Source organism: Micropterus salmoides, unplaced genomic scaffold, assembly GCF_014851395.1.
Source record: "Micropterus salmoides isolate LMB-PRFRI ecotype aquatic unplaced genomic scaffold, ASM1485139v1 Ms_hic_scaffold_21, whole genome shotgun sequence".
NCBI lineage: Eukaryota > Metazoa > Chordata > Actinopteri > Centrarchiformes > Centrarchidae > Micropterus > Micropterus salmoides.
Window position 1 is genome coordinate 17,895,558 of NW_024041262.1, and position 12,986 is coordinate 17,908,543.

Sequence of the window (12,986 nt, forward strand, 5' to 3'; positions counted from 1 at the left end):
GCATTCGGAAATCCTTATGAAGCGACTTTGAATCTTAGAACAAGAGCTGAGAGGATTAGCTTTATGTTTCTATTCCATTTGACATTAATCCTGCAGAAAGCCACGAGTCTTTGCACCCCTGAGTTACGACACTGAGAGAAACCATGTGTCTCTGTTAGAGTCAGATGAAGTGGCACCGAGTCGTACATCACTCCTGTCAGTCATGCTGTGCTACAAATGTGTCTGCATGTGCGCCCACACACACACACACAAAAACTCTCTCTGTTGCACTCTCACTCAGACAAGAAACACAAAAAAAATTCAGTCTCACAATATCCATATCGCTCAGCAACCACACACACACGAACAAACACATTTCACACACATAGTTCAATCTGGGTCAACTGTGGAAAGGAGCGCTGCTCTGGGTTAAGTCATCCATCACCCCCCATGGAGAAGAATGTCTAGTGGATTATAAGAGGATATGGAAGCAGAACACTTAAGGTTTTAGGCAGTATCATTGCACAAGCCATGTGGGACTAAACTTCCTGCCATTTTCTGCTTTGACCTCCCTTACAGTGTATAATGTTTATGACGACTAACATTTATAACTTCAGGGACAACATAGATAATATACTGCATGTTTGGGCTTGTTTTAAAGGGAGTAATATATTGACATTAGCCCTTAATTTCACCATCATTGGGAGTATGCTTGTTTTTTTTATGGGGGGTACTGTACTGTACTGTATGTGGTCCTGTACCCTTTAATTTAGCTGACTCTTGACCCTGATACGTGAAAAGGATTCATTACATTCAGACTGAGAAGCACCATGCAGTTTAAGGTTTATCCCATTTTTACTTCAATTTGTATTAAATTTAAACAATTACCAAACTAAGATTATTCATTAAATCCATGAGCAATGTTAATTTGAGGCTATACTGAAAAAGAGAATATGAGAACAACCTTCAAGAGTGGAGTTAGGTTGGCCTGAAAAATTAAAATAATCTAATTATAAGCTCACTTTTGATAAACTCAGAATCGACAATCAGATACATTTTTTCTTGGCCAATCAAACACAGGCAAGTACACAGTCCTGGTAGTTTGCTTTATAACATGAACTTTGTATTTCTTCTGTTTACCTTGTGATTATCACACCGAAAGCTAAAATAGTTGCCACCGCGATAACCTTCCAGAGTTAAAAAATCTTGTCTACTGTACTTCAAAACTCAAAGATCTGTTACTCAAACTGGACTTCCTCGATCATATTTCATTAGCTCACTGGTCCCTGAAGCAACATGTAGCCACCAGCCACCAATGCAGCTGCCTGTGTTTTTAAAACAGAGACCCCCACTAAGAGCCTTCCCCATTAGCGGGGCCAAATGTTGTTTTTTTTTTCTGATGGGTGACATAAGACTAATGGCCATAGGGCCATTAAAATAAAAATGGTTTATACCCTTAGGAACATGTTCAACAAACTCCATGGTAATCTGCCTGCTGGATTATGAAATACAGTGCTTGTGCACTAAATTTTGGTCTGATGGTGGTGCAATAATAATGTTTAGAAGTGCCTAAAATAAGCTTCCACCCTCTGGGGAGCAGAGGAATCACCTGTCTAGAGCAATTTCTTGTGCACAGGTGGAAATGTTTACCTTCATTCAAAAATGTATTCTGATCTGACGGCACTAGACCAAAGGTGAAGATGTAACCAAAATCATTAAGTCTCATCTGCAGGAGAATATCTGCACCAGTTTAGGACAGGCACAGGATTTTTTTAAAAAACAAGCAGAGCATTAATGTAAAAAAGAATAAAAGAAAAAAAGTATTTTATTCTATAAACTGCAATTTTTCACCTGGGATTTGAGCTGGCTGATTGGTTTCCAGTCTTGTCCAACAAGCTGAAGAGGTACTGTAGTCCCATAGTGTTTCTGCTTTGCTGTTGGTCTGTGTAGAAGAGGCGTGCTCAAATGATTCCCTGTAAAAGAAAATATCAATACCACGTGAGAATACACAGAAAACTTCAAAAGTGTTACCCCTTTATTCTAGATTCTCTCAGCATCTGTAAAATCAGACCATGTCCATCTTTGTGGACACAAACAATGGGAACATTTTCTAAACTGATGTTCTACAAACAATACTGTTAATGAATTCCTCTCCGCTATTGAGCCTGGTGTCCATTAACAACAGCAGGACACAACCTGACAGGATGGCTGCCTTGCAATATTATCATTGTCATTTAAACAAAAATCACAGTATTTGTATTTGGTGTCTTTTCTGTTCACAGCACACAAATAATGCTCTCTGATGTTTTGCTTTTAATAACTAACAATTATCTATGCCCACAAAATGCCATCTCCAATACATTCTTGTCCTTCCTGAACATATGTTCCTTTATATAGGCTGTCTCCTCTCCCATTAACACTTAAATACAACAGCACTAATCAGCACTCTCAGACATCAAGCAATGACAACCGTTAGTCTATGGCTAAACTGTAACCTCCCTCTCAGTCACTCAAGCTGCATTCATCTCCACAGATCTTCAGGAATGGAGAGTTTTGAGCAAAGAGGAACTGCTGCTGCTGTGATAACTCCTAAAGCAGGGCTAGTGTCCAGGATGCTGTGCCGGGATTAGACGTAGCTTTGGGGCATTGTTCCCAGCATGCTTTTATCTCCACTCTCACTGTTCTGACAGGGTGTTAACCGAGCCTCTGAATGGCTACAATTCTCTGGAGCTCTGCTGTGTTGCCAGTCATTTAAGAATATACTCGTCCCCAAATCCAATACTGATGTCCCCAAGCGTGCCAGCCGGGGATGAAGTGGCAGAAAAACGGCCACAATCCCAAGCAAACCTCCCACTTACAACTGAGACAGAAGCTGCAGTCACTCTGAAAAGTACATCATAAGCACACAGAGAGTCAGAAAGCAATAGTGAGCCACTGGAGGACATTGCTAACAGGGTTTCTGCAGTAATCAGCTCCCCGCAGCCGGGAAGCTATTTCGGAGCTTGGGTCTCATACTAAAACAGCAGGGGGTGTAAGAACCATTTGTTTCAGTGCAATCATCCTAAATCAAATGTTTGCTTGTTTTTTGTTTTCTTCCACTGATGCTACATTGAGCGATTCCACAGCAGGGAAAAAGATTTAGTTTGATGATGATGTCAGTAGACTTGTAAGAAGTTATGAACATGGTCTGGGCATAAATTATGGTATGTTTTGAACTCAAACTTTTTAATTACATTTCAAACACATATAAACACAAACCACACTCAAGGGGACCCACTCGTCACAGATTATTATTACTTGCAGATTCAAGGCTCTTCCTTCGAGGTTCACATCAACTTCTGTGTCTCTACGCATGACTCACCCAGCTAAATTGCTGAGTCTGCTTATTATCCAGCATTAATAACCCAGGTCAGGCACAGTGCTCCCCAGCTGAGCTTTGTTCTGGTTCTCCTCTGAGGAAACCACCACTCTGGAGTTCATCACAGAGCCGCTCCAGCTGATATGGGAGAGCCAGAGGTGACCAGCTCAGCAGTCCTCATGCAGCTCCAGCCTGATGATGAGAAGCAGGCTCCGGCATCACACACACACACACACACACCCACCCCCCAGTGGGAGAAGCATCCTACCCTCATTAGTCCTAGAAAACCACACCGTCTGGGGGAGGTGGACATGCTGAAAAAGGGAATGCATGGCAAACTCTGTGAAAAGTAGGGACAGATAAACACAACAGAAGAGGGAAAACCAGAGAGAAGTTTTGACAAACAAAGGTCAAGTCCACATTGTGGTTAGCCGATTTATGAGGCACACACACATACACACACACACACACGGAACAACCATCGCCTACTCTTTTCCATACACCACATCAACTTTGAAGACGAGGTTCACAACCATACAGTGTTTGGTTCCCTGACTTCAAAGTCTGCAAGTGAATAACCATTTTGTTAATGTGGTGTGCTATGAGGTTTAATTCCTGCTTATAAATGGCATTATATTAGTGGAAACAGTCAGAAGGCTAATTTTTTTCCCTGCATGCTTCGAAGAGACATTTTGTAAAATGAGCATGAATGTGGCGAGGCTGTGGTGTGTGGCATGTGTAAGTGGCTTTTGTTAGCTAGAATGTTATAAGAGCCACCAGAAGCATTAAGGGAGCGATAAAAGTGGCTCCAGAGCCCAAAGCCTTATTTATATGCTCAATAAAGGAGAGTGTAAACAGAGGTCTTAATAAAGCAGAATTCTGGCCATGATCAGCCATCTTTATGCCCCAGTATACACAAGGAGAGTTTGTGCCATTTATATTGCTGCAATAAAATCAATGCTAGGTTGGGGGGGTTGTATGTCTGTGTGTGTGGAAATGTGACAGTGTGTGTGTGTGTTTGTCCGTGTATGGGTGACTGAAATGTGACACAGACCTATGATTAAATAAAGTAATAAATTTGGCTTTCCCTAGCAGTGTTGTTGACAAAAAAAATAACAAAATCTATTATGTACTCTATATGTAGAGTCATTGTTTCGTTGTTTTACACTGTATTATTGTACATGATTGGCTGATTATAGCTTAACAGCAGGGTAGAATATTTACACTAAGCATGGTTTAAGTGATTTACAGATCTAATAATCAATATCTTTAGACATCTATTAAAGATATGTTCTTATATTTCATTCACTTTTCAGCCAAATTTTGGTAGTTTACAGTTCCTGATGGTATTTCACAGTGAATCATTTCCTGGTTTTATCAGCGCTCCCAGTTGCATGCATTCTCCATTGCCTATGAGCTGCTGGTCCCAGTGAACAGATGACCTTCCTCAGTTCTTTGCAGATCCTTTCACAATTACAGACCTTCTCTTTCCCCTTCACTCTGTTCCACCAAAACAAACCAACAACTGTTCGGCTTTATTAAACCCCAGAGTCTGCTTTCTCGCAACCAACTGCACTCACTCACTCCTTGACAGGCAAACCATGAAATAATGTATTCATAACAATCTTTGCTTTTCCAACACAAATGCCATGCTGTTCTTTTCATCTGCACACTTGATGAGACCGTGCCCCCCCCCCCCCATGTGCACAGGTCCTCACTGAGATGGGACACAGACTACACATACGTACACCAATAAAGACCACTCCTAATCACAGTCACCCTTGCCTGACGGCTGGCGCAGGAAAAGCACACAACGACACACTCCAAAGTCACTTTGACAGCAATTCTTTCCTATCTTGAAAACATGTCACATTGAAAATGAAAAACCAACGCCTTTCGCAGCTTGAATGAGAGTCTTTGTCATGCAAAATCCCTTCAATGGTACAAAAACAAGTGCGGAGGAGACACAGAGATGATACCAGCATTATTTGACTTGGATGGACACTGTTTAGTTACTACTCAAACCTCTAGGAAATGGGCTTGAAATAAGAGCATGTGGAATTAATTAGGGCAGAGTGATGAGTTTAAATTGGCCTGTTTCAAGTAGAACTATGACACAACAAAGACAAGAATGGTATTAAAAAAAAACCCCAAAGATATGTGTTCTTGATAAAGAAAATCTAACAACATGATCACTTTTTCCTGCATCAAGAGCATGTATCCACAGCCATTATTTTTCCAGATTTAGTGGATGTCTTTAATCAGAGTACTGACTCTGAAATGAAGTCATGATCCAGCAAAGTTCCTGAGCCAAAAGTTGGTTCTGACATTAGCCCATGGGGGAAAACGTGGTTAATGTTTATGGCTATTGTTCATTTAATAATAGGTGATTGACAGGCATATCACGAATTCAATTTATCCCCAATCAGAGTGGGCAAATTATGAAACAGAATATTGATTTGGAATAGAATGATGAATGATACACTGGGAGGAAGACCCATCAAGCAGACACTCTTTCATAAATGACCTTGAAGACAAAAGCAATGAACTCCGCTGCCGTTCCTTATATTTCTCTCCTTCATCATCTTCGTTAGGCCTGTGACTAATCATAATTGTCATCAATGACTGTTCTACAGATTCTTTTTTTGATTAGTTCCAAGAGCCCAAGATCTCTTCAAATTGTTTTGATCAACCAACAGTCCAAAAATCAAACCTATTCCATTTGAATTTATTAGTGCAGAAACAACAAGAAAAAGTAATTGATTAGTGGACTAGTGGGGAATTAATAAACGATTTTAGTCATTCATTAAAAGAAAATGGCAAAAGATTTGCTGCTCAAATGTCAGCATTTGCAGCTTTTTAAAATATGATTGTATGAAGAATATCCTTGAGACTATTCATCACACAAAACAAGCAATTTCAGGACGTCACTTTGGGCTCTGGGAACATGCCATAAGCATTTAGCCTATTTTATAGACTTATCAGATTCAACAGTGATGAAATAATTATTACTTGCAGCCCTAAATGATATAAAACAAAGAAAAGCTGCAAATTCTCCTATTTGCGAAGTAAGACTTCACATTCTATTGATCACTTAATCGACTAAACTTCACCACTTGCTCCTCAAGCCACAGTGCAGGGTTCATAGGGATTACAGAGCAAAGGTGAAAAGTGCCTGGTAATCTTGGCTCGACTCCACAGTAAACATCTGACCCATTTGGGGAACATTATGTCAACACGCTGAGGGTTGCACTAGGAAACACAGAAACCTGTAGGTGACATCACTGTAACAGGAATCCACACATACTGGAAGGAGGGTGTCCTTAAATCAAATCTAATAAAGTAGCAGTGTGTCAAAAGTCACAGCAATGAGAGTTGTTAATGGTTGGATTTACTGGCGGATGATTTTTTTAGAGCATGTTTAGGGTCATAATCAAGCCGTTTAACACTGGGCTCCCTCTACTGGTAAATAGCTCTTTTGTGAGTTCTCTCTATTGTGAACTCATTTGCTGTCACACTAGCCTAATGTCAGCACATAATTAATCTACAGGAAATAGATGGTCTTGCAGCAAAAATTCCCCTTGGCTCAGCAGGAGGTTAATGTTGTCTGAGAACCAGTGCTGTTATGCCCCGGTGGGTGACACCGTTACACCTCTCTGGCTGCGAGGGCTGTGCTCGCTGCCTGGCATGAAGCCTGTGTGCCTCAGCAACAAAGGTCAGAGCCAGCGAGCCTCTGAAGCAGAGCTGTGTGAACGTTTGTTAATATGGTCCCTATGATGGATTCCATTTACAGCAACCTGAACTCCTCTCTTTCATGGGAAGCAAATGCCTGGCGCGCATTCAAAGCACTAATAAACTGAAAATCAAACCTCAAGACAAACCTCAAAGACAGACAGAGAAGGGAGGCAGCTGCTAAATTATAGATCCTCAAGCTTTAGTGGCAACAATCTCACTCAATACCACAGAGGAGACCGTGTCTTCAACAGTCACATAGCTCAAGGATTATTACAACAAAGGACGATATATATTTATATGATGCAACTGAAATAGCTCTGACCCAAATTTCGATTAACTGATTAGTTGATCTTCAGAAAATTAGGACACTAATATTGATATTTCTATTCCATTTGTCATTCATCAAGCAAAAATGCTAAATTTTAATTTTTCTGGTTTGGAAAACAGGAGGGGGAAAAGTAATGCTCTCAAATTATTAATCAGTAATTAGTCATTTGCGCTCTTGATTCAATGATTCATGCTCTCAAATTAGAAATCCGTGCGCATGAATTGTAAAATTGTAAATTGAATATCTTTTGTTTTTGGCAAAACAACCAATTTTACGACTGGATCTTAAAATATAAATCAAGAACTGCTATTTTCACTGGGTATTTGTAAACATGGAAACCAACCCAAAAAATCTGGGATTGGTCCAGGTTTTACTTTCGTAGATCTGTAGCTAATTGAAGTGCTGCTTGCTCTGCTTTGCTTAAAAATACATCACAGGTTCCACCTGTGGAATACAACTCAGATAGACACATACAAAGCAACTGGCTGCAGCAGAACTTTATTTGGGCCAATTTGTTAGAAACTCACCCAGGTAGGAGGTGACCTGTCTTGTTCCTGTTAACACGTCTGCCTGTTAAGAAACATTTTACGGCTCTCGTTGCAGAATAGTGAGGTGAAATCTGGGCGGATGGTATATGCCTGGCTGGAAGATATATTACCTGGAGCTAAGAATAAAATGATATATTTCAAATCTCACTGGAAGGCAATTACTGCATGTTCATATGGAATCTAGTCAAACTAGAGAATGTTTCCCTTAGTACATCTACAGTGTAATAAAGTATATTAATCTCAAATTGCATTTGATTCCTGTTCTTATCTACTCTGGCAGGATAATAAAAAGGTAGATGGTGATTTTACATACTATGTGATGCTGCTGTTCTGTGAGCATTTTTCACTGTAAATTTGACTTATTCTATTTCACCTGGGGCATCCTGAAAAAGCTCCATTAAAAGCAAAAATATTTCACAAACAATACATCAAATGACATGAAGAGATGTCACGAGCAGTTCCCCTCCACTCTATAGAGCTTTTCAACCTCTGTTAGCTCATTATGGTTTTACAGCACATTTACTTTATTGTTCAGTCTCACCGCTCTCATCAATCCCTTTTCCAGGAAAAGATGTAGCGGTTTTCAATAAAAACTTTCTAATAAACCTAAAGGGATGTGATTTTTCTGGATTAATCTGGAATTCTGGATTTTTCGACCTGAAAACGTGACCCACGTAATTCATGCAGATCTGTAATAAAAATGAAATGGAGAAGATTTGAGGACATCTATGGGCTGCAGTGTGTGAAGATACTTTCCAAGTATCCATGAGGATGTGTATTTTTGTTCAGCTTGAGCTCCTGCCAGTCTTAAAATGACAGAGGTGAGTGGTAAGGTAGGAAGGTGACTGGTGTCATCTTGACTATTTTAACGAGTACAGGGGCTAGGATCAATAACATAATTACTGAAATTTCACTCTAAAAAGGGGGAACTGCCGGTGCAGTTTGCAGTGGAATTATGTCTGTTGTTTAGTTTATTTTACAAGACAAAGTGAGCATGGATATTTGTGTGTGGACCTTTCTACTACAAACATTTTGACAAGTCATAGCAGAAAAAGCACATCCAGGGGTGGAAGCAGTAAAGTTAACAATGGCATTTAAGTGTCCTGGTAAGCCATTCCAGGAAACCAGCATGCAGAATAGTAAAGCCCTGCTAATCTAAATAGAATACAGTTGTTATTAAATGATGATACTGATTCACCTGTGATTTTCCTGCTGTAATAAAAATGTTTGCTATAATAAAAAGGTGTGATTTTCATCTTGTTGTGGAGACAGACCTTGTTGTTGTCTTGTTGTGGAGACATGCTTCTAAATTAACAATAATTCTGTGAAATGGTGATCGGGTGGAACTTGAACTGCACCCGACAGATTTGTCACTGACAAGAGATATCCGAGCCAACTGGGTCCTCTGACCAGAAGAGAGAGAAGACGCTAGGGGAGAGCTGTGCTGAGCTCAACTCTGACCTGTCTGGGTGTGAAAGTCCAATGAGAAAGTCCAGAGCCAGCATCGGGTTTCAGCTTGTGTGTTAAACTTTTGTTGGCGGGGGTGGGGTGGGGAATTAATGCAACACATGTAGGGTCAGGCCACATGAGCACAGTCCAGCTATTTCCCCCCTCCTATATAAATATCCCCACTGCGGAACAGCAACTGGTTGATCAATCTGTCTTAATGCACAACCACACATTGGCCAACTCTTCTTGCCTGCCTCCTGGGTCTTAACTATCCTGTACAACTCATCTGGAAGATCTGAATCCATTCATATTGAAATGATACTAAATGCCTCTGACTTGAGATGGGTCACATCGTGATGATAATGTCTCTCTGGGGGAGGACACTGTTTGCTAAAGGAATGTTTTACTGAAGTCCAAAAATATATTCTCGGCTCAACTTTCATTTGTCTGAGCGTGCAGCACGCAAGCTGCATGCAGTGCTCAAGGCGAAGAGAGTCATGTTGGCTGAAGCAGTACAGCTGGCTACTAAAGTACTGGCTGACACTAAGTGTGTCAACCGTTGGAGGAAATCATTCACAAATGATCCCCGACTAGGACAGAAGCATGCACAAGACAGACAGGGAGAGGAAAACAGGCAAGAAAGCTCAAGGAGCGATGTCATGAAATATGCATGCCAACATGACGTAGCATGGAGCTGAACTGCTCCATCTTTTCTTAGCAGCCTTGAATTCCTGACAGCCAAGACAAAGGTGCACAGTCTGGAGACAGAGCAGAAACTCTTAAAAGGGAGCACTAATGGAGCCCACTAATTATGCTTCAATGTGAAGTAGAAAGCTGCAACTAATTATTGTCATTAATCGAACAGTTGTTTTGTCTATAAATGGTCAACAAAATGAGCCCAAGGCAACATCTTCAAATTGCCAACAGTCCAAATATACTCATAAGACAGAGAAAAACAGTAAATCCTCACATTTGAAAGGCTGGAAACAATTGTTTGGCATTTTTACTTGCTTAAACGCCCTAAATGATTAATGCATTATCAAAATTGCTGCTTATTAAGTTTTTGACTGATGTTTTCAGCATTTAGATGAAGTCAGGCCTCACCCTGCATTTCACACCATTTGATTTTTTCTGTCTTTTAAGTGAAACTCCACCTCCATCCATTTATCTCAATCAGCCCTACCCCCAAACAGATAAATATCCTGCCAAAACAGATTGGCTCAGACTTTCCCAACAACACACACAAATGAACTGGCGATGATGGTTTTCGACAAGTATAGAACCCATGGGAGCGAACGCATCACGGCCAACTTCTGATGATGATGATCTGTTGATGAATAAATGAACAACTACCTCACAGTTCCATCACACATTTGCCCTTACTGGTAATTAATTCCCAGGACTCCACAGTGAGTGTTGTGACTGGCAGTGTTTGTAAATGTGCAGCTCTTCTACTCCCCACTGATGCCTGTATACTGTGTGTAGTGTCCTTGTTGAATCTAACCTAAGGCATGGAACACTGGTGACTGCGATGTCATGAGCCACAACACAGCCCAAAGGGCTGTGATCACAGTATGAGACAGACACAAAAATACTCTGACATCAAATTTGAACATTTCGCCAAAGCTCAAGCAACTATTTGTCATTTGTTGCTTAGATAAACATAGCGCAATTTACAGGTTTCTAAAAAGGTACTTGACTGTTTAAGTTCAAACTAACAATGTGACTTTTATGATATATTTGCCATTAAAATAACCCTGGAATTCATATCCCATAATTGAAAAACTTAAGTATGTTTCAAGTGGCTTGTAAAACTGAAGTATGTTTAAAGCACCAGAGGAATGCCTCAAGTGCTACCACTGATTACCAAAACAGTTTCAGCATCATCAATTATACAGTGTCTCCTCTCCTCTGGAGGTACATGCTGGATGGACTGTGAGCTAAAGTGTTAGGTTCTGCTTTTCACACACAGATTTATTGGAGAGAATGAGATAAACCCACTAATTTAGAAAGCTTGTTTACTCTGGAGAAGTTTCATTCTGCCCAAACATGTGTTTTAGATCTGTAAGTCTGGTATACTGACAAAGGCTTTCATAAAACATGATGTAGTCAAAACAGCCAAAGGGGAGAAATGAATTTAGAATAGGCAGAACAGAATAGAGTAGACACACAGCAGGCAAAATGCACAATGATAGATGCAGATGGTTTATTTCAAGATAAATCTGTTACTTCATGTTTCCAGGTCATTCTTTTAAATAGGCATATGACATCCACTCAGTAATAAAACAATTAAGAAAGCAATATATTTAGGACTACTTTTGCGCATGTATCGATATGGATAGCTAAATAAATGTAGCCCCTTCACCTCTTCTTGTCCACTTACCTTCAGCAGACCTGGACAGCACGCTGTCACACACCGATATCGAGACAGATAAAGCCTGAAGTGCTGTCAAAATAACAAACTTCAGACTCCCGGGATTCATGATGCTGCAGTGTGACGGGACTGTTTCACTGCAGCGCAACCATCATACAATAAGTCTACCAACAGCTGATGTGCAAGATCCCCCCAAAATAAAACCACTTCCTGAAATATGATCAAGTATATGAGTGCCTTAGGAAATCCCGACGACAGCTGATTCAGCTCCGCGCACTTTCCCCATTCAGAGATGTCCAAGTCAAAAGCTGCCTCGCGCAAAAAGTGAGAAATGTGGAGGAACTAAAGAACGAGCGATGAAAACATTAACAAATACAGAAGCCGCTGCTGTCTCAGTCGCCCACAGGTATGACATAAATTCCACGGCAATTAACTAAAGAGAAGTGTTGTCTTATGAGTGGGGACCATGTGCTACATTGAAACGCTCCGCGAGGTCCTAAAGCCAACTCCAGCGCCCATTATCGTTTCACACGCAGTGTCAAGCGACCAGAAACAAGCAGTACAACTTCCGATTCCAGCTTTCAATATACAGCCCGAAATGACTATTATAATGCACGTTTGCAATAATGTGTGCACATGACTGTTAATGACTCATTAACACGAGTAAGGTCCAGACCTGCTCTTTTATGATAATTGCTATGAGATAACTGATTTGGCGCTATATAAAACTGAATTGAATTGAATAATGTTACTGTGTTTTTCCCTCTCATTTCACCTATCATAGGCTTAATAGAATAGCCTACCAATTGGTTTTCCTAAAAAGTGGTAGATTGAGCGTGAACGTTCATTGTCATTGTCTTGGGAAATAGTTTGGAAAAACAATTTTTACTCACTTTCGAGCTTTTATCATGAGATGCGATTGAAAACTTGCAAAAAAAATCTAGCACGTGGACATCATTTGCGGCTTTCCTTTGTTTCATATCATTGCAAACTGAATATTAGAACAAAACCAGACAAAGCATGCAATTAAGCCTTGCACTGTCAGAAGTGGTGTACTCAAAGAGCTAGTAAATTGACCTTGTTAAAGTTCACTTTAACCCTTATATGTGCAGTTGTTCTTAAAACTGCCTGGATGGTGCAGGACACAGAGCGTTTTATTTTGAAAGCAGACCACTTTATTTCCGGCCTCTCTCTTGGTGTCCTTTGCTGAACATG

At 40.4% G+C, this 12,986-nt stretch overlaps 1 protein-coding gene across 3 annotated transcripts in view; it reads right to left on the reverse strand.

Annotated features, from left to right (window-relative positions):
- LOC119916298 (disintegrin and metalloproteinase domain-containing protein 12-like) overlaps positions 1-12,283 on the reverse strand; it is a 73,833-nt gene extending 61,550 nt beyond the window's left edge. For all 3 annotated transcript variants that reach the window (XR_005447087.1, XR_005447086.1, XM_038736264.1), the window contains exons 1-2: positions 11,781-12,283; positions 1,831-1,952 (exon numbers count right to left, since the gene is read on the reverse strand). Coding sequence is in view for 1 of the 3 variants with exons in the window: in XM_038736264.1 (XP_038592192.1) it covers positions 1,831-1,952; positions 11,781-11,880 (222 nt within the window). In the remaining 2 variants the exon portion in view is untranslated. The remainder of the gene's footprint in view (positions 1-1,830; positions 1,953-11,780) is intronic.
- Positions 12,284-12,986: the final 703 nt, after the last annotated feature.